We start from the raw sequence: 22,027 nt of genomic DNA on the forward strand, positions 1-22,027 counted from the left end.
AATATATTGTGTACTCGAAAATTGCTAATAAGAATAGAGTTTTAAGTATTTTGCTACAAAAAATAAATATGTGAGGTAATACATATGATAATTAGCTTATTTAGCCATCCCACAATACATAATACGTATGTATGTATGTATAAAATGTATATAACTTTTATTTTTCAACTACAAAATAAAAATGCCTAAGGTCTAGGGATGTAGCTCAGTGGGTGGAGTACTTGCCTAACAAACAGAAAGCCCTGAGTTTGAACTCCAGTGCTGCAAAAAAACCAAAACCAAACAAAAAATGCTAAACAATTGAAATAGACACTTGTTTAAAAGAAAAAAAAAAGTAAAAGTTGAGTCCTATTCAATGTGACAGTTAATTTTCCCAGTCTATGCAAGTGTCCCCAACTTTCCAGCCCCTTCAGTTTGGGGTGCTCAAAGTGGGTTTGAGGATTCCATTTCTGGCCCTGCCTTCTCCAGCTCCCTACACTGCCTGCGTCCCCTTACTTCCTACCTGCTGCAGCCACTTTTGGGCTGAGGTCCTCTGGAGTTGGAGCCGGAAGGTGGGTGAAGGACCGTGCTGAGACTTTTGATGGATTCTGCACACTCCCTTTTGGTCCTCTTTTGACTGTTACTGCTTCTCTGACTGCAGCCAGCCATCAAGGCCCTCCAGGGGGCAGCACCAAGCTGCATTTCTGGCGGGGGTGGGGTGGTGGGGAATGGGGGGACGGGGCAAGGTGTGGAATGGACCATGTGTGATTTTTTAGGCATCCTGTAGCCACAGGGTGTCTTGTGGCCAGAAGGTGTCCGTTCTCCTGCTTCTGCCTCCTAGTTTTCCAATTAGGTGGCCAGGTTGAGGTCAGGTTGAGTCTATGAGTTCTGGCAAAGCAAGCAATTGGTGGTCTATAAGCATGTTGGTGATCTTTAAAAGGCATTTGACAGTGCAGCACACTGTGTCCAGTGCTTTGGGGACAGGGAATGTAAAGGGCATGTGCCTTGTTAGGCTGTAGAGCCCTAAGAGTGAATCTGACCGCAGGTCAGCTTGGGAATAACCCCAGGATTCATTGGGGGCTGTCAGAGGCTGTACCTCTTGGGGTCATGGAGATGAATAGCCCAACTACTCCTACCTCTGTTTGTCAAGACAGTGAAGAATCTGGTGTATGCAGAGGGCAAACAAATAGGGTGGAAAGGGACAATGTGTTGCAATTCACTGCTCTTCCAAAATAACAAAAGATGACAGGACTCAACATTTTCACTCTTCTCAATGTAAAAAGTCATCTTGAATTCTTTATCTGACTTGAAAGCCATAATGAATCTTTGGAGTAGATAGGTTATGATCATTTAAATGTCAAAAGACACTGGAAAAATTAAGGGGTAGGCAGAAGATCCCATAGCCAAGGTGAGGGCAGAGTTAGGAGGAGTGAATCCCCTATTCTTGCTCCCCTTCCTATCTCCACCCTGCAGAGTCTGACTCACCAAACACATGGCCTCTCCCATGACACCTGCATGGCAGCAGTCTTAGAAAGCATTTCTAGGGTTTTCTGCCAATGCGTAAACAACTCTAAGGCCAGATCTGACTTCCATACTGTGATGGAACATGTTGCACAGGAAGGCAACACCTTTGAAAATTCAGTTCCCAGAATGAAAGTTTCATATTGTGTCCCCAACTAAGAAATTTTGTGCCAAGTGTGCACAAGTACCTGGAGGAAGTTTTTTTTTAATGCCTTAAGGGAATATATTGTTTTTAGGTTCTCATCTATGGTACCAGAAAGGTAAGTGTGGGAGCTGTCCTCAGTCATTCTGTATAGTCACTAAAGCAGGATTCTAAGACTCTCTGTAGAGCAGTGCCTGCTGACAGGTATTTGTAATCAATAGATGCTATAATTCAGGTTCATTACTAGTTCCTTGCTTACCCAATGAACCCAAATTAGTGTCATTAATTTGGAGGAAAGTGTGCTCAACTCAGGTCCTTGTAGAAACTGTCCCCAGGCTCCTGGCTGGTTGCTCTGGGCCAAAATGCTCCCTCTGTGGCAGGAGACAAATGCTGGCCAGCTGATGTTCTATCCTCCTTTTCCATGTCCCCAGACTGCATGGTCAGTCTATATAGACTGAGAGACAAGGGTGAGTAGGGGAGGGTGGAGAAGGAGCTGCAGAACCTGCAACTTCTTTTTTATTTTAAATCAGGAATTATTACCCGAGAAGATGCAGAAGATCTCCTGGAGAACATGGCTGAGGGAGCATTTCTGGTCCGTGTCAGTGAGAAAATCTGGGGCTACACCCTCTCCTACCGCCTGCAACGGGGCTTCAAGCACTTTCTTGTAGATGCTTCTGGGGACTTCTACAGCTTCTTGGGAGTGGACCCTAATCGCCACGCCACACTCACGGATCTCATTGATTTCCACAAGGTATCCCATTTTGGGGTGCTATCAGAGCATAAAATTGGTGGAAATTTGTGCTGAAGAGAGCTAAGTAAATATAGCAAGGCTGCGGGCTCCAAGCCTGGGTGCAGGGCCTCAAAGCTGTAGCACATCAGGGGAAAAGAGATCAGAAGGTGTCCATTCCAGGCTCTGGGCACCCCTGTGCTTTCCCTCCCTTATGCCCTGATTCACGTGTGCACCTGTCTCATGTGAGTACCTGAGTGCTCCCTACTGTCAACCTGAAGGGCTGTTGGGTCTGCCCTTTCTCTAAGCCCACATCTTAGTCTCAGGTATGTCCCTCTGGGGAACATCCTAGCCAGGCCTCTGGCACTTTCCAAGAGGTAGCTGGAGTGCAGCAGGCAACCCCCATAGCTAGGACAGATTTTCTAGCAGTGGAGTTGCCACCTCTCTTGTTTGAACTCCAGCTTTACCACTATGACATGCATGACCTTGGGCAGGTCACCTAGTCCCATTGAGCTTCAGTGTCCTAGCCAGGTGTCTTAGTCTGTTTTGTGCTGCTCTAACAGAATACTGCAGACTGGGTAATTTATAATGAACAGAAACTTGTTTCTCATAGTATTGGAGCTGGGAAATCCATGACTGTGGGGCCAGCATCTGCCATGGGTCTTCTTGGTGCACTGTCCCATGGTGGAAGGACAAGAGAGGGAGAGAGGCAGATAGGGAAGAGGAAGAGGGAGGGACAGAGGAAGGAAAAGAGGAAGAAGGAGCGGGGAAAGAAAGAGAAACTTGTTATTTTTTTTTAAAATAAGGAACCCCCTCCTGAGATAATAACACTAGTCTATTCATGAAAGCAAAGCCCTGATCACCTTTTATAGGTTCCACCTTTTAATACCAATACAATGGCAATTATGTTTCCAGCATATACTTTTACGGGGGCACATTCAAACCATAATACCAGGCAAATGTATGTAAATAATACTTAGCTGGGATCTTGTGGACTTTAAATAAGATCATATCTGGAATTGGAGAACATCATTCTGAGTGAGGTTAGCCTGGCCCAAAAGACCAAAAATCGTATGTTTTCCCTCATATGTGGACATAAGATCAACGGCAAACACAACAAGGGGATTGGACTTTGAGCACATGATAAAAGAGAGAGCACACAAGGGAGGGGTGAGGATAGGTAAGACACCTAAAAAATTAGCTAGCATTTGTTGCCCTCAACTCAGAGAAACTAAAGCAGATACCTTAAAAGCAACTGAGGCTAATAGGAAAAGGGGAACAGGTACTAGAGAAAAGGTGAGATCAAAAAGAATTAACCTAGAAGGTAACACACATGCACAGGAAATCAATGTAAGTCAATGCCCTGTATAGCTATCCTTATCTCAACCAGCAAAAACCCTTGTTCCTTCCTATTATTGCTTATACTCTCTCTACAACAAAATTAGAAATAAGGGCAAAATAGTTTCTGCTGGGTATTGGGGGGGAGGGGGAGGGGGCCGAGTGGGTGGTAGGGGAGGGGGTGGGGGCAGGGGGGAGAAATGAATCAAGCCTTGTATGCACATATGAATAATAAAAGAAAAAGGAAAAAAAAAAGAATAGCATTTGCCTCTTAGGGTCACTGTGAAGTTTCAATCAATGAGATACCCATTTGGTAATGTGTTGAAAAAATATACCTGACACTTGTAAGTTATCAGGACATGCTAGCTGTTATTAAAATCTACTACCAACCAGTACATGGACCAATCCTTCCATGGTATGGATGCTTATTACAGTTCAATTACTCATTTTCCTTTCCCACTTAGCAGCTTCCAGTTTTTCATGATCATGAACAGTGTTTTAGAGACTTCTGCACTATGTACATGTCACAATGTCACTGGATACATGTGTTGTATTTTTCTAGGATGGATCTCCTGAACTGTAATTTCTGGAAAGAAAAGTATGCACATTTTAATTAGAAAAGATCTGCCAGATTGCTGTCCAACAACATGGCACCAATTCATGTTCCTGCCAAAGCCCTATCAGGCTGTTTCCTTACACTGCTGCCAACATAGGGGATTATCAGTCATTTAATTTTCTTTTTTTATCAGCAGATACTGTGCCTTTCTCTGATTACCACTGGAGCTGAGGATCTTTCATATATGTAATGGTCACTTGGGTTTCTTTGTCTGTAAATCATCTGTTCATATCTATTGTCCATCTTCCTATTTGGATGTCTTTCTTATTGATGTAACAATTCCTTCAGTCTCTAAATTTCTCTTTAGTTATGTCCATTATGCTTTTGCAGTTCTTCCACTGAAGTTTTTCTTTTTAATTTAAATGACCATGCTTTTCATTTGCGGGTTCATTTTTAAAAAATAATAACCCATTCTTGTTTCATGGATGACTTATCTTATTTCATTGAGAAGGTTAATGTGCCTCTCTTAAAGACCCTTTCTGTTTGTTCTATACACTTGGTATTTTCTTAGGAATCAGTCCTGTTATTGAGTTTGGCATCTTTCTTTTATAGTTATGGTGGCCCTTAAATATTTAAATTTTGGCCTATGAGGTTATCTTCCAACTTAAATTTCCTGTTTACCCTTGAGTGGACACAGGTCTGTTCCCCAAATGCAGTGTCTTCAAGCTGTGGGTGGAGTGGACTGTGAGTCGCCCATCTTTTGGGCATGGACGTGTCTGAACTTTTTGCACATCTGCAGCCTCCCCAGGAACCTTGCACTTTTCCTCATTTTCTAATTGGCTTGAGGCAAACATCTGTTTGGAGGTCTGTCCCCAACTTACACTAGCTCTAGCCCCACATTCACTCCTTGGACAATGTTATTCAGTATTTTTCAACAATTTCTCAACAATTTTTACTTTGTTTATGGCCTTACTTCTTATTTTTCAATACTTTAGTTAAAGGCAGATTTTTTTTCCCTATAATTTCTAGAAATTTGTGTGAGAGTGAGGCAGATTCACGGCCTTATTTTCTCTGTCTTAAACCAGTCTCTCCCGGGTGAATTTTATATCCCTTTCTTGATTATAAGTGAATTTTCCTTTTTTTTTCTGTTTTAGGAGGAAATCATCACTGTTTCAGGGGGAGAGTTGCTTCAGGAACCCTGTGGACAGAGGGACAGCCCACCAGACTACCACCTATTGTTTGAATGAATATTTTTCCCTTTTAATCAATTGGATTCCTTTGGGCATCCTTCTTTGAACTCAGCTTAAATCTTTACTATGGCCTTCTGGAAGAACTGCTATCCAGAGGAACAAGAAATATGGCGTTCATGCTACTGAATCTATCCCAAAGCTCAGGACAGAAATTGCTAATAACTGATGCAACTCTTTCATGGAGAATTTAGCTGTGACCTCAGAAGACGAGGCCTATTTGTTATGGGTATTCCAAACTGAGCTCCTAGAGTGAACGGGTCATGTTTTAATAATCCAAAATAATTCCAGGGCTGAACTCTGAATTTAACATATGGTAGACCTTCAGTAAATGTTTGTTGAATGAATGCATTTCTGAAAGTTTTCCAACACTAATTAGCAATGGTTGCTAGTAAGTTATATCCTACCTCTCACTCTTTATACCTTGTAGAGGTAATATGAAACAGATTGAAAAGGAGGACTTGGATGCTGCATCTTTCAGAATGTTCATTACACTCATTGATAATATCATTGGAGTCTTCCCAGCCCAGCTTCTGGGACAGGTGATGCATTCTGCACTTACTTCCTTATTTCGCCTCTTCTGCTACCTTCCTCTGTCTTTGAATTATATCTTGGCCCTGTTTTTGCAATACTGAACCAGTGGTTTCATGTATTCCTGCACATGTGCTCAAGACCATGGGTAGATTATAAATTCAAGAGTGGCTTTTAAACACTGGAAGAGAAAGAGATTGTTTTTCTCTAGAGTGCTCTTTGTATTCAGCTTATGCTCTTTCCTGATTGCTTTTGTTTTTTTTAATTTTGATTCTACTGTCCCCTTAATCTGAGTATGTTCTTCATATTAACAAGAAGACTCTTCCAATTACTTGTCTGTAACTCTCAGGGATGCTGTCTATTTGTCCATAATCATGTTCCATGTTTATTGTCATATGCACAAAGGCAGCAGATTAGGATAGTATGATCACAGATCCTGGAGTCAAGAAGACTTGGGTTCATATCCCCATCCTGGAACTTGCTAGCATTGTAATGCTTGCAGCATTGTCTTTGATGGATATAAAAGGATGAACCAGCTCTGGGACATCTACATGATAGCTATGTCAAACATCTCTTATGGTCCACTTCCCCTCTTGCTTCACCAGTTCTTTGGATCATTGGTCACTTGTCTCCTTCCAGCCACTCTCACTGTAACCACTTTTGCACAGGTTCTGCTTTTTCTCACTGTGATACTCAGTCTCATATGAGCATAAGCCAATGGTGCTTTGCCACACGTGGTGCTATGGACTTCCTGGGAAGTTAATAGACATGTGGTGAACCCTAGATCAATGGGTGGCTGAGATTGATTGATCACTTCTTCCTCTTCCTCCTGAAGGACTGCTCTGGGAGGTGGCTCTTTCTATGGCCTCTTAGAAGACAGCCCTTGCAAGATGGAGCGACTAGTGTGATGAAACCAAGCAGTGGCCAGATTACTCATTCACCTGTCTTTTTTCATTGCTTATTCTCTGCCTCATCCCATCTCCATTCTGCTCCTCTGAGATTGCACTCCTGAAACAAGTAGCAGCCCAGAAGCTTTGGCTACACACACAGACTGCCTTTTAGGGAACCCAGGTTATGCATTCATCATATAAATGTGTTTAATATTATCAGTTTTGCATGTCAGTTCCCTAGCTTCCCTCCAGTCTGTCTGCTTCACTGGATGGAAGAAATGAAGTGATGGAGGGACCCTGTTTTCTGAACACTAACCTACTTTTAAACCATAGCTCAATATTATTCAATTTCCTTATTTCTACTAGGATTCAGAGGAATCAAGTTTCAATTCAGCTGTGCTATGTTCCGTCTGTGTGAAGTTGTTGAAGTCATTTAAACTTCCTAAACCTTTGTAGAGCTGGGAAGAGGATTTTCTGTATGGATATCATCATTTTTTTTCCAGGAAAATTAATTAAATGACAAATATAGAAGCTCTGTCCAAATGAAAGGTGTTGCAAACCACAACCACAGATGCAGCAACAACTTCGTGCTGAGTAGAGATGTGTCAGGGGATACAGTGTGATGATTTCCAACATGTTGGAAGAAACTTCCAGCAGCAGCTTTGAAAGCAGACCAAGATGGGTTGAGAACCTGAATCCCCGGGCAGTTGTTCCTGTCACCTCCTAATTAATATGTGAGAGACAACAGCTGAGTTTTCCATCCCTAGCACATTTATTTCATTTTATTTGGGGCCTGCACTTTCTGCATGTCTCATATATTTTAGGTTTTACCTGACTTTAAAATAAATTCCTTGTAAGTTGTCCTGCAAATGAAATTACTGTCTGGAAAACTGCAATTTCATCTGGAGAGTTTTATTATGCTAATAAATGTCAGAATTCTCAAATAAAGGAATTGCTTCTTTTTTTTTTTTCCCTGAGCCTTACAAATATAATGAAAAACAGTCAGCCAGCTACAAGACTCAGCAGAGGGAAAATTTATAATCTATAACCAGAAAGAGAAGTTGTAAAAAATACTATGCAACTTAATGGAAGATAAATTTCAGGGAATTAAGGAGCAACTTGGGTGCAAATTCGAGGAGATCCCTGCATGGCAGATATTCTTAGGGAATATCCAGGGGCTAAAATGAGCTAAGGAGAGAGTGAGCCCTGAGGGAAAACTAGAGTGTGAGATCTGGGGCTTGGGAGAGTTGTCTCCTTTCTGTCCCTTTGACTCTTTCTTCATCACAGGACTAGTGATCCTGGATGAATTTCTCCATTTTCTGAGCCATAATTTCCTCTGTGAAGTGTGGTAAACATTGCCTATTTCAGAGGGTGGCTGTGGAAACAAGTTTTTTTTTTTTTAATAATTGTGACAAGTATTGGGTTAAGCCTGATTTGTGCATATGAGTGAGGGTGTATGTGATTCTTGAAACCATGTGAGGGACAATGCTCTCATCTCCATCTTGCACATGGGGAAACTGAGGCACAGAGAGTTTCAGAACTTTCCCAAGGTTGCTTCTCCGGGAAGGTGAAGTACAGAGATCGATCATAGCCTGGCCTCTGGGTCTGCACAGATCTTAAACTAGTGCTTCTCAAACTGGAATGTGTGAACAAAACACATGCTGATGTTAAAAATGCAGATTCTCCCTCAGAGGATTTGGGATCAGGCTTGAGGTTCTGCATTTCTAACAAGCTCCCAAGTGGTGCTGTTGCTGATGGACTTTGGGCCACACTTTGAGAAACCTGCTTTTAAAGCAGGAGTTGGGCTGGGCACCACGTCCTGTAATCCTAATTATTTGGGAGGCTGAGATCTGGAGGATCATGGTTTGAAGCCAGCCCAGACAAAAATTCATGAAATGCCATTTGGAAAATAACCAGATCAAGATGGATTGGAGGCATGGCTCAAGCGATAGAGTACCTGCTTTGCAAGTGCTAAGCCCAGAGTTTAAACCCCAATACCACTATACCACTAAAAAAAAAAAAAAAAAAAAAAAAAAAAAGCACAAAACAAACCAAAAAACAAAAAAGAGTTGGAAAATTGTAGCTGCAAGCCAAATTTGGCCTGCTGCCTCTTTCCATAGCCCGAGAGATAAGAATGGATGTTGTATTTTTAAGTATTTGGGAAAAATTAAAATGACAAATAATATTTTATGTCATTAAACTCAAATTTCAGTGTTCACTCATAGAGTTTTATTGGAGTAAGCCACACTCACTTGTCTACATATTGTATCGGCTCTGTATGACGTACAAGGGCTAAAATATTTACACTCTAGCCCTCCTTTACACTATGGTACACGTGTTAGGAATTATTTTGCTCCCTTTCTCTGCTTTATCTAAATCTACTCTTAGTATGCTAGTCAGCTTTTTATCACAGTGACAAAATATCTGAGAGAATCAACTTAAAAGGAGAAGGGGGAAAAACAAGGTTTATTTCTGCTCATAGTTTCAGAGGATTCAGTCCCTGATCACTGGGTTCTGTTGCTTTGATGTTCAGTGGCACAGTACACCATGGCGGGAAGTGTGTGGTAGAAAAGGCTTGTTCACATGATGGCAGCAGGTCTCTCCCAGTGACCTAACTTCCTTCCACAAGCCCCGCCTCTTAAAGGTTCCACTATGTTCCAACAGTGCTATACACTGGGAACCAAGCCATTAACGTCTGGGCTTTTAGGGTGCACTTCTAAACCTTTGGACTTAGGAATTATTTCAACACCATAGTTTATACTTTAGAGAAACCTAAGTAAATGCATTAAATTTTGTAAGAGCATTCTCATTTTAATTTTGAATCTTATTTCTTGTATTCAAAAACAAGATTTCTTTTCTTGCAAGGGATTCTAACCAAATATAAGCAAGTAGTATTACAATTATACAGATATGTTACATATGGATATATGGTCATTTCCTTTCTAGAATTTTTCATTCTTCCCTGTAGGTAACTGTGTATAGAGATGTTTCACTCTTTCAGTCTGTAGGTCCTGGGGTCAGCCAATGCTGTGGGTATTTGTGTAGTTTTGGGTGCCTGGAACAGTTGTTACTGTGGAATTACATTTGTTATGGATTATGGGTTGTACACATTTTGAAGACTTGTTTTACCCTTTAGGGGACCTGCATGATGGAAAACCCCAGGCTGAGCTTGCTCCTTTGGGTTAGAATCTGAAATCTACTACTCTAAGTTGTTAAGATGAATAAACAACAAACAAATAAAAAATGAGATTGAGAAAGTAAAAAAACAGTTCAGCTAGTCTTAGCTGGGGAAACTGAGAGTTGAAACAGAAATCAATCCAATTTGATCAAACAGAAATCTTGCCAAGTTCTTCTGTGATTCAGAACAGGTAAACTGAGTCAGGTTCACCAAGTGAGACTGTTTAAGCTCACACCCTTTTAACCAGCTCAGGCAGACCCATGTTTTCAATAGGACGTCAGACGAGCCAATCCCGTAGTAACTCAGCAAGACTTTTTAAAAAATGGTGGTAAAATTTACAAAACATAAAATTTATCACAAGCCATTTTTTAAGTATACGGTTCCATGGCAGTAAGCACATTCACATTGAGGTGCACCCATCACCACTATCCATTTCACCTTGCAAAACTGTGTACCCATTATACAATAACTCCCCATTCCACTCCTTTCCCAGCCCCTGGCATCCACATTGTACTTTCTGTCTCAACAAGTTTGCTTACTCTAGGTACGCCATACAAGTGGAATCATGCAATGTTTGTCCTTTTGTGACTGGCTAATTTCATTTAGCATAATGTCTTCAAGTCTCTTGCATGTTGTAGCTTGTGTTAGAATTTACTTTTTTAGCTGTATAATATTCCATTGTATATGCACCACATTTTATGTATCTATTCATCTGTTGATGGATCCTTGGGTTACTTCCACTTTTTGGCGACTGTGAATAATATTCATGAATGTGGGTGCATATGTCATGATACTTGTATTCTAAAGATAAAAGTCACTGACCAGTCCAGTGATTCCAGCGTTTACAGATTCTGACCAATCCCTGCCAAGGGCATTAACTCCAGCTCCCCACTCTCAGTACCTTTCCTGACATGTCCTTTGTCCCTTTTGATGTTCCATGATTCCTCTTTTGCAGTAAGCAAAATCAACCTAACTTTGGCTACAGGTGTATTCCTGACAGGCTTGAGCTGAGGGGCCCTAAAAAGATGACATATGGGTGAAACCACCCTTGACAGATACTCAGTCTGTGTCAGTGTCCTGAGTAGCATTTCCTGATGAGTGGTGATATTGAGCATTTTTTCATATACTTCTTCGCCATTTGTATATCTTCTTTTGAGAAATGTCTATTCAAATAATTTTCTCATTGAAAAAATTCAGAGCATTTACTTTTTTGTTAAGTGTTTTGAATTCCTTTTATATTCTGGATATTAATATCCCTTTGGATGAATACTTTTCCAGTGTTTTCCCCATTTGGTAGATTGTCTCTTCTCTGTGTTGGTTGTTTCCTGTGCTCTGAAAAAGCCTCTTAGTTTAATATAATCCCACTTTCCCATTTTTGTTTTTGTTGCCTAGGCTTTTGGGGTTTCATCTAGAAATATTACTGTTTATGCTGATGTCTTATAGTGTTTTCCCTATATAATCATCAAGGAACTCAAATCAAAATCACAGTGAGATACCATCTCACCCCAGTCAGAATGACTATTTCCAAGAAAGCAAAAAATAAGAAACACAAGGGTGCTAAGAAAAGGGAACTCTTGTGTGTTGCTGGTGGGAAAGTAAATTAATATAGCCATATGTCCACCTTTTTTTTTGTTTTTCCTTTTGCAGTGCTGGGTATCAAATCCAGCAAGCGCTCTACCACTGAGCTATGCCTCCTGCCCTTTTTATATATCCACTATGGAAAACAGTGTGGAGGATCCTCATAAAAATAAACATAGAGCTGCTATATGATTCAGTGATCCTGTTTTTGGGTCTATAACCAAAGGAAAAGAAATCAGTATATCAAGGACGTACCTGCATTCCCATGTTTATTACAGAGCTATTCACAAATAGCCAAATTATGGAATCAGCTGAGGTGTACATGGACAGGTGAATGAACAAAGAAAGTGTGGTATTAATACACACTGGAATATTATCCAGCTATTAATAAGTCCAGGCATTTATTGCAAAATGGATGTTATGTTAAGTGAAGTAAGTCAGACACAGAAAGACAAATACTGTCTGTTCTTACTTATATGTGAAGCTAAAAAGGCAGATCTCACAGGAGAGAGTTAGAATAGTGATTATTAGAGGCTGGGAAAGGCATGGGGGAGGGGAATAGAAAGAGACCGGATAGCAATATCCAAATACAGTTAGAAGGAATATGGTCTAGTGCTCAAAGTACAGTAGGGCGGTCATAGTTTATAACAACTTAAAATATATATATTTAACTTTTTATTTAATTTTGGAAGTACTTGGCTTTGAACTCAGGGTCTTGTGCTTGCCAGACAGGTGCTCTGCTTTTTACTTTAGGTATTTTTTAATGGGGTCTCACATTTATGCCTGGACTGGACTGGACCAAGATCTTTCTATGCATGCTTCCTGTGTAGTTGGGATGACAGGCACACACCACCATGTTCAGCTTTTGTTGATTGAGATGGGTTCTCACTAACTTCTCCATCTTTCCCCCGCCCCAGGTTAGCTTCCAACTCAGAGGAGATCCTCCATATCTCTGCCTACCAAGTAGCTAGGATTGCAGTGTGAACCACTGTGCCTGGCTTATTTATTTTAATTCAGGCATTCTGTTGCTAGGAAAGTCTCTACCACTTTAGCCATGGCCCCAGTCTTTTTCCTTTTAGTTTATTGTTTATTTTTCAGATATGGTCTCACACTAACTTTTCTGGAATTGGCCTCAAACCTCAGTCATGCTGTCTTGGCCTCCCAAGCAGTTGGGATTAGAGGTATGTACCACTATGACTTGTTCTTATTATATATTTTATAAAGAACTAGAGAACAGAAGTTCAAAAGCTCTATGTACAAGGAAATGATAATTGGTTAAGAAGGTAGAAATGCTAATTACCCTGATTTGATCATTCCACATGCACATGTTACATGTATTGAATTGTCACATTATACCCCATAAATATGTACGAGTATTATGTCCATTAAAAATGAACCAAAAGGACTCAGTGCCTTCTCTCCACTGATCCTGCTGAACAGCATTGTATATATCCCAAACATGAGGGTATCGTGTACCCACTTATTCCTCATCTCAGAGGACCAACTCAGGGACTTGTTGGGCTACAAGTTTATCCCCCAGGAGATGGTTAAGTGGAGGGTAACAAGAAGGTATAGCCAGCGGCAGACTCAAAAGTGGCTGTTCCAACTCCTCTTCTGAAGGACATTTTCTGACCACTGTGGGAAGCTCAGCGATCACAGGGATCACCTAGAGGAAAGGTGAAGAAGATGAGCCGAGGAAATGTTCATCCTCTGAAGAAGGACGAGGCTGGCAGATCTTATCTATGGAGGACCCTTGGCGCATTTGCCGAGAGACCTCTGCCCTTCATGGACACTTCCTTTCTTCTGTTTGTTCTCCCCAGATAGGAAAAGGCAGCAGAGTATAGAGACAAAAATAATTCTTTGGGGGTCATCCATACAAATCTGAACTTAAATGGCAGAAGAAGAATGGAAGAGGCTTCTAGGAAGAGGAAACAATTGGTATAAGCAAAGATCTGGAGGCCTGACAGTGTGTGTGTGCACAAGTGTGTATGTGTGCACACGTGTGTAGTATTGAAATGAGCTCTTTAGAATTTTGTACTTTCCTCCTCTCTTATTACACTAACTAAACATTTGCACAGCTGTGTTCTTCATAAGGGACAAATTCTTTCCAGATTCTCAGCTAAGAGTCAAGGGTCTTAGACCCTTCTGCAAGTCTATGGGTAACAGCAATTTATATCAGTAGGTTGGGTGTTAACTTGATTTGTTCCTCCTATATCTTTCCCTGACTCCTTTAGTCAACATTGTATGTTGCTCACTATGTTGGCATGCCTCTGGATAATCCTGCTCCCATTCTCACTTCTCATGGGTTTTATATTTGGCTTATTCTGATTGGCTGCAATTACTGTTTTCCATTCTGCCATTCTTTAATGATTCTTTTTCCTCTGGGCAATTTGAATCCAGCTCCTTGTATCTGGCATATGTATTGTTTTCAGCCTCATATTTTTACTGGCAGCTGCTGGCTGAGCAGAACTACAAGAGTTCTTTGGGATAATTAAGCATCTTTTCCATTTCCAGTTTCTAAGCATTTATGAAAAGTAGGAACACTTATGGCAAGCATAACAAACAGAACTAACAAAATATTACACAGAAATCAAAAAATAGTATGCTAATACATAACTAAATTCATTAAAAAAATCTGTGAGCCGGTAGCCCAGAGTCTGGCTCTAGCACAGTGTTTTCTTTTTTTTTTTATTTTTCTTTTATTATTCATATGTGCATACAAGGCTTGGTTCATTTCTCCCGCCTGCCCCCACCCCCTCCCTTACCACCCACTCCGCCCCCTCCCTCTCCCCCCCATCAATACCCAGCAGAAACTATTTTGCCCTTATTTCTAATTTTGTTGTAGAGAGAGTATAAGCAATAATAGGAAGGAACAAGGGGTTTTGCTGGTTGAGATAAGGATAGCTATACAGGGCATTGACTCACATTGATTTCCTGTGCGTGGGTGTTACCTTCTAGGTTAATTCTTTTTGATCTAACCTTTTCTCTAGTACCTGTTCCCCTTTTCCTATTGGCCTCAGTTGCTTTAAAGTATCTGCTTTAGTTTCTCTGTGTTAAGGGCAACAAATGCTAGCTAGTTTTTTAGGTGTCTTACCTATCCTCATCCCTTCCTTGTGTGCTCTCGCTTTTATCATGTCTAGCACAGTGTTTTAAGAACAAATCAGACACTTTCCTAGGTCTGCCTAACAAAATACTGTTTCCCATTAACAATTTTGCAATTCGTTTAAGAGGCATGGAATGCCTGGAAGAATGGGCCATGGGAAAACTAATTAATGACACTTTGCATTAGACACACTCTTAACCTTAAAAAGCAGACACTAACTCAGCTGAAACAGAAATACAAAATCATCTAGCAACAACTAACTTTTATTACTTAGTACATACCAGGGGAGGAATATTGTGTGTTAACAGCATTTACCTGACATATATATAAAAACAATAAAACCCAGGCTGGTAGGTGCTGCACACAGCACAGTTAAGAGAAAGCGTCAGTTTTCACAATAGGGATTTATGGTCTCCATTAAGCAATTCAATTATTGGCTTGAGGAAGGTACCATCTCTTCCAGCAAATTTAAAAGCCCCTGAACTCTAATTTTTAAGCAATTGTACTCAAAAGTACAATGATGACTCAGAGAGGAGAAAAGTTGAGACACATTTTAGACTCTCATGAGCTTTTCTCGTGTTTCTTTTTTCAGATAGAATCATTGGCTTCACTGAATATGCAATTTATCTTTTTCCACAGACAACTGAGAATGGCCAGAAAAGCAGATCAGGGGTTCTTGGCATGTGTATTAGTCATGGTCTTTGCAGGAAAGAGCAGGGAATCTACAAGAAGGGTCATTCAAGGAGGGTTCTATTACAAAGTTGGGTGTAGGAAAGTGGAAAGTGCAGAGACTTGTGGCTCACTTAGTAGCATCCAAGTCTTTGCCCACTTAGACCAGGATGACAAGAGGGTGAACAGTTCCAGGGACCAGAGATATCCATGGATTTCGCCATTTTGGAAGGGTAGGACTATGTCTAAGGCTAGAGCTACCCTAAGGCAACTTTGTAGAGTCAGGACAGCAAATACGTACCCTGCCTTACTGCCTCCTTCCTTCTAATGTCTGCTGGGCTCCTCACTGACTGAGCCAGCCCAAAGCCAGAGGTTTTGGAATGCTTGGCATCAACACAGGACAACTGCTCAGGGTGGAAAAGGACAAAGAACATATCTGGAGGGTCATGGTTAGTCTTGTAGTCTCTCTATAAAGATCTAGGGAAAAAATAATGAGGTTGTACTTATGGTCATACATAACCTTTAACATGTCACCTTTAGTCACCCAACTATATGGGGGTTTCTTCCCACCAGTTCTGCAGCAGAAACCATCACGGTCTTCTATAAGTGAACTCAATTCTGGCACTATCTTCCTGGATTTAGAGTCAGACTCCATTGTTTGAGGGCTCAGTCCCATACAACAGCCTCTTTTCTGATGTTAATAGTAAGCCCCGGGTTGTGACCTGTGCTGCTGACTGATTGGGGTTAAAAATCAAAGGTCCTAGGACCTCCTTCACAGTCTGATTGATATGCTGGGAAGCTCACAAACCTCAGAAACACATTTACCAGTTTATCATAAACAGTGCAGATGAACAGCCCATGGAGGAGATGCACAGATCAATGTGTTGGAGGAAGGGTCACTGAGCTCCCATGCCCTCTTTGGACATGCCACCCTTCAGGCATCTCCACATGTTCATCAATCCAGTTCTGAAGCCAATTGCTTTGGGTTTTTAAGGAGGCTTCATTGTGAGGGTGTGGTTGATTATATCATGTTTATTGGTGGTCAACTCAACTTTTATCCACTGTCCCCTCCCCACGAGTTTGGTGGGACTGCAAATTCCAACCTTCTAACCACAGGCTTGGTTCCCCATCTTGAGGCTCTCCAGAGGCCAGCAGGGTCACTTCATTAAAACAAAAGATGCCACCCAGGAACTTACAAAGGTCTAATGTCAAGTCAGAGACCAAATATTAAAACAAAAGATTTTCCTAGTGTCTCTATCTGTAATGGGTTTAGAAGCACTACTTTAGGAACTGAGAACAGAGACCAAGTATTTATTTGTTATTATATCACAATACCACAGTGTCCCAGCTTGTCTTGTCCATCTTGAACCCTTCCAGGTATCCAGAGATAGTGTTTCAACTCTTCCATTCACCTTGGTCCCTGGTCCAGGTCCCTCTACCCCAATTGTGTCTGTTATGTGCTTGCTTCTCTCTCTTGGTTTGCAACCAGAAGCTGTATCTCAGTACCCAAACTTTGCTGTGGTGTTTCAGTGCCTCTACTGTGAGATAACTCTTACCTTTCCCTCTGTACCTGATGAGACAGACAATATGGCAGTGATTACTGAATTCAGGATGGCAGTCCAGCTATCCTTTATGTACGACGTTCCTCATGTGTGCCACTTTTGACCAATTTCCCAGTATCCCAGTTGGTTTCATTTTCAGCAATGAGCCCATTCCTGGTACATTAACCTGGGCGTGACCATTGGAATAGTTTACTAAAAGATTCATTCCACTTCTTCCAACTTTTCCACTCTCCCCATGGAGTTGAGTCTCTTTGGAGTCTCCAAGGCAAAGTAACATAGATTCGCACAGATTTATGAGATTCATCAGAAAAGGCTGCAGTTGGAGTTAGAACACTCTGAGCTCTCTCTTCTTGGTCTCCCTTGATGTTCTTCACCTGAATCTATGGTTCAGGGTTCCCATGTAGATCCTCCCGTGGCTGGCAGCAGTCAGGGCTCTGCTGCTAGGAGGACATATAAACCTTGTGCCCCATCTCCAATCCCCCACAACCCAAGCAGCTCTGTCCAGTTTCTCCATATCGTTCTTTTATGGTTTCCGTAGAACTTAAGGACTGGCTATTCAAAATGGTGGCTGTTATTTCCCGATTGGCTGATATGAACATGAGGCAAAATTATCAGGGTAGTTTTTGACAAATTAGAAAGGAGAGGTAAAATTGAACAATAGTTGGGACTTTAGGATGAGTCTGATGGGCTGTAGGTGAAATAGGAAGACAGGAAGCAAACTAGCAAAGAGGTAAAAGATCCGCAGTTCTCTGGTACTTTGAGGATTACCTGCCAGCATGAACAGGTAGATTTAATGTAGTGCCCAATTGTACTCACATTGGAGTAATCTGGGGACTTTAAAAACAAACAGTATTCTTACTGCAGAGATGCTAGTATCATTGACTGGGTGTGGAGCCTCTGCCTGAGCATATTTTAAGGAAATATGGATTCTATGTTTCTAGGTTTAAGTGTCCCCCATCCATGAGGCGTAGGATAGGGTGGGCACCAGGTGCACTGACTTGTGGAGCTGTTCAGCAGAACAGAATTATCTTGTTCTCTCCAAACTTTTTTTCCTTACCAATTTGGAGGGTCTGTATCTAGTCTAAGGGTCATCGTGAGCAAGGTTGAACTTGGTTGGTCTAATCTGCGGTGTTCTAAGTAGTTAATTTATGATTGGTCTGCAGCCTTTGGATGTAAAGCTAAACTGTGCATTGGTGATCACGAAACAAGCTGATGAGTACTTGGGGATTCATTATGCTATCATTTCCACTCTGGGTTATGTTTGAACTTTTCCATGATAAAAACAGGATGGGAGAAACTTTAAAAAATGCAAGGCTTTGACATGTAGATTCAGTGTTTCCCTTGTGTAAACAACACTAATAGATGATACAGGTCTAGATTTCTGAATGGGCAAAGGTCACAGGGGCAAAAAATAGTTTGCGTGTGTGTGTGCATGCATGCATGTGTATGTGTGTGTGTAACTAAATCACTCCACTTTGCTTCCTCACACTGAAGTGGGAGAGGTAATTTTCCCCAGATTTGCTCTTCTTTTGAGGATGGCCAATTCAAATGCATGGGATTAAAAATTGCCCTCCCTCTGGAAGCTGCCCAGATGAATCCTTCGGGGCTCTCCCAGGAAAGCTCATCTGTCAGGGTCTTACCAGCCCATCTAGCTCTGCCTTTCTCTTTGTAGTGGGCAAGGAGAAGCAAGTTGCTGTAGCCAATCGTCCATGTCTTTTGGGTATTTTATGAGTCCTCTTCCCTGAGGACTAGGATGCTGTACACCTGCTGTGTCTGAGAACTGCAAAATCTTGTTCCCCTTTCTGGAGACAGTGACCACTGAGCAAGGAAAGACTCTAGCAGGTCCTTTCTAATGATAGGGGTGTCTGGCCTTGGAAATTCTTTCCTTTGAAAGAGATGCTGTTTCTAGGACTTGTAAGACAGTAGAAGGAATGGAAATTCAGGTTGGAAGTCCCTGACCTGTACCTGCTTTCCTCCTGGTTGGGTCTGCACGTTCCTCATTGCTACATCCTCCTCATTGTTGGAAACTGTATGCTCTGACTAGCCAGCGTCTATTCACTCCTGTGTGGGTTGTTTCCTGATCACCTGCTAAGATTCTGTGTTGGGTGCTGCGAACAAGTCAGCCACAGGCAGCACCTGCGGGGCCACTGAAGCAGATGGCGTCAGCACTGTTGCCCCATCTGCAGGAGCCCTTTTTACTTTTGCTGCTGCCCATTTGCTTGCTATAGCTCCCATATGCTGCTCTTGGCTGGCTTAGGGCAGCTGAGCTACTTTGTCAGGAAGTGTCATGGAGTTAATGTTTCCATCCTCCTTCTCCAACCTTGCTGGCTATTACCAAGGCCTGCTGGGTGTGGGATATGGAACCCTTGCCTTGGGTTGGGACAATTCTGAGGTGTAGTTTTACCCTCTCGAGTTCCCTTGGGGAAATGCAACCTAAAGTCATCCTCTGCTTTACTCTTGTCTGGGATCTTTCACTGGCTTAGCTTCCTCCTTTTCTGGTCCTTTTTCTTTCTCCATGAGAGGTCTTCCTGGGAGAACTTCCTTCATAAATCACTTGGGCATGTTTTTTCCTTTCAAGGTCAGCTTTGGGAAATGTGGGTAAGGCAGCCACAGAACCCTGGTCAGAACAGTACAAAGCCAGATGATTAAGGTTAAGGGGTGCTAGAAGCACAGTTCAGGGACTGTGTTGTGTGTATGTGACACACAGAGGAAGGAACATCAGGGAGGTTTGTGCTATCATGACGCTCATGTAGTGTTGGTGATGGTGGCAGATGCAGGGTAGGCTTCAGGGCTGGTGATGTGTTGATGAATATACAGATGGTCTCAGGTAGTTCGTGGTGGCAGCAAAGGTGTGGTCTCTGGATTGTTCAGTGGTGCAGTCTGGGTTGTGGTTCTGACCTTCTTTCCTTTCATTCTTGTCCATTGTCTAGATGCTTCTCCAGCCTTCCTGGTGGTCCTGTGAACTCCCTGATGTCCTCTTCTACTGCAACTAGTGCCTGGTCCTTGGGCTGGAACTTCGGGGATGAATGAGGGAGAGGGACTATGTGTAAGGGTACCCAGGCCTGGGGAGCCTAGAGAGTTTAGCATTGTTCCACAGTATCAGGGAGGAGCTGGAGAGAATGGGGAGTCAGTGCAGGGGAGACAACACATGGATGTTTCTGTGTCTCTGTGAAAGTACAGAGATTGAGCTCAGGGCCTGCCACTTGCCTAGCAAGCACTCTACCACTTGATCCTTGCCTCAAGTCCTTTTGATTTTAGTTTTAGTATCATGTTTTTGCCTTCCAGCCTTAGACCAAAATCCTCCTGCCTCTACCTCTAGGATTACAAGTGTATTCCAATATGCCAAACTTGTTTTTATGATAGGGTCTTAATAACTTTTTGCCTAAGCTGGCCTAGAATTGCAATCCTCCTGAGTAGCAGGAATAATATCCTACCATGCCCAACCCTGATCTAAATTCTTTGACTGTAAAATAAATTACTATCTGCTTTATTTATAAGTAGACATGTCTATAACACCTGCTGTTTCTAACATCCTAGATCTTAGGTCCAGAGCTAACAGTAGAAGAAGAGTCCTAGCTTCCCTTAGATTCTAAGCTCTTTCACACAAGAGGAGCCAATGCAAGGGGATGATCATTCACAAAGTACTGAAAATTCTATGTCAGTGTTGGATGAATGCTTATCATCATGTCATTTTACAGGTGAGGAAACTGAGGCTCATCTTGTTTGAAAGATTTGCTGGGCTGCTCAGGTACAGAGAACTGATGTTTTAGGTGAAACCAGAACATTGAGCTTCACAGCACCAAGTCTCTGAGCTTTCCTGCATTTTACCGGCAGGTCACGTTCTGGTGTCTGCCCAGAGCACACGTGAAATACAGCTCTCCTCCAGTGTGGTGAGGCGGCATCAATCTTAGTACTTCTGTGTCTTTCCAGTTTGGATGTGAGAGAAGAGGTCCATTCATCAGGGACAACTGAGACCACTATTAAGTGAACTGAATGTAAGCCTCAGGTTTACAGATGTAGTTGGGTCTAACCTTGTCAGCAAAGGACTAATAAATGAAACAATGACATCCCTAAATTTGAGGTCTGATTTGCATGTCTGTATAAATCAAAGAGTCCATAACCAGTGAGCTGCTGAGGACACAAACTGTTGGGAAACGGTCTGTATGGTGATAGTGGCTAGCATTTACTGGATGTCCACTATATGTCAGTCATACCAGGTTCTTATATGTTATATGTGCATAACACATAACAGCACAAGGAATTCAAGGTTCAAGACAGTTAAGACCTTTTTTATGAGACCAAAAAGCTAATAAATGGAAAAATTGAGGCCCAGGCAATTTGGTCTGATGCCAGAGTCTATGTTCACCTAGAATCTTGTGTTACGTACAATGTGGTCTTTGAATCTCCAGCATCACTTGGGAGCTTGTTAGAAATGCAGGATTCCAGGTTCTGCCCTAGACCCAGCCAATCAGTACCTGCATTTTAACAGATTTTAACAAGATCTCCAGGTGATGTTAAGTCACATTTATTTCAAGGCATTGGTCTATGCGACATTATCTTGACTTTTTCTTTTCAGGATCTTGCAACTGAATACTGATTGCCATTGAGAATGAACAGAACAAAGTCTTAAGAAATATTTCCTTTCCCCTTACTATGGAGAATTGTTCCATTTTAGTCCCATTTCTGATATATGCTTCCTAAACTCATGGGGACCCAGCTCAAAATTGTGAAAAGGAGAGGGTGGCCAGGCCTGTGATATTCCATTTGACCAGCAGAAGGCACCCACAGCATCTTCTGCAGCGGTAAAGAAAGGTGGGAGGTTCGACCTTGGCTTTATGGAACTTGCACTACATAGGTTAAACACAATACTGAGTAAAAAGCCTTGCTTGCTGTTTGCTGGGCCGGAGGTACCTGGCTTTTGTCAATGTGTGTATGTTTCAGAAGAAGTGATGGAATAAGTCCCCAGTAAAACATCATACATCTCTTTTAGCAGGCTGCAAGTTTGT

At 41.9% G+C, this 22,027-nt stretch overlaps 1 protein-coding gene across 1 annotated transcript in view; it reads left to right on the plus strand.

The window, feature by feature from the left end:
• Sh2d4b (SH2 domain containing 4B) overlaps window positions 1–7,859 on the plus strand; it is a 65,715-nt gene extending 57,856 nt beyond the window's left edge. Inside the window, exons 7-8 of the mRNA XM_074079307.1 lie at window positions 2,173–2,393; window positions 5,418–7,859. Coding sequence (XP_073935408.1) covers window positions 2,173–2,393; window positions 5,418–5,510 — 314 coding nt within the window. The 3' untranslated portion in view covers window positions 5,511–7,859. The remainder of the gene's footprint in view (window positions 1–2,172; window positions 2,394–5,417) is intronic.
• The last annotated feature ends 14,168 nt before the right edge of the window (window positions 7,860–22,027 follow it).

The sequence above is a fragment of the Castor canadensis genome, chromosome 7 (genome assembly GCF_047511655.1).
Source record: "Castor canadensis chromosome 7, mCasCan1.hap1v2, whole genome shotgun sequence".
Lineage (NCBI taxonomy): Eukaryota > Metazoa > Chordata > Mammalia > Rodentia > Castoridae > Castor > Castor canadensis.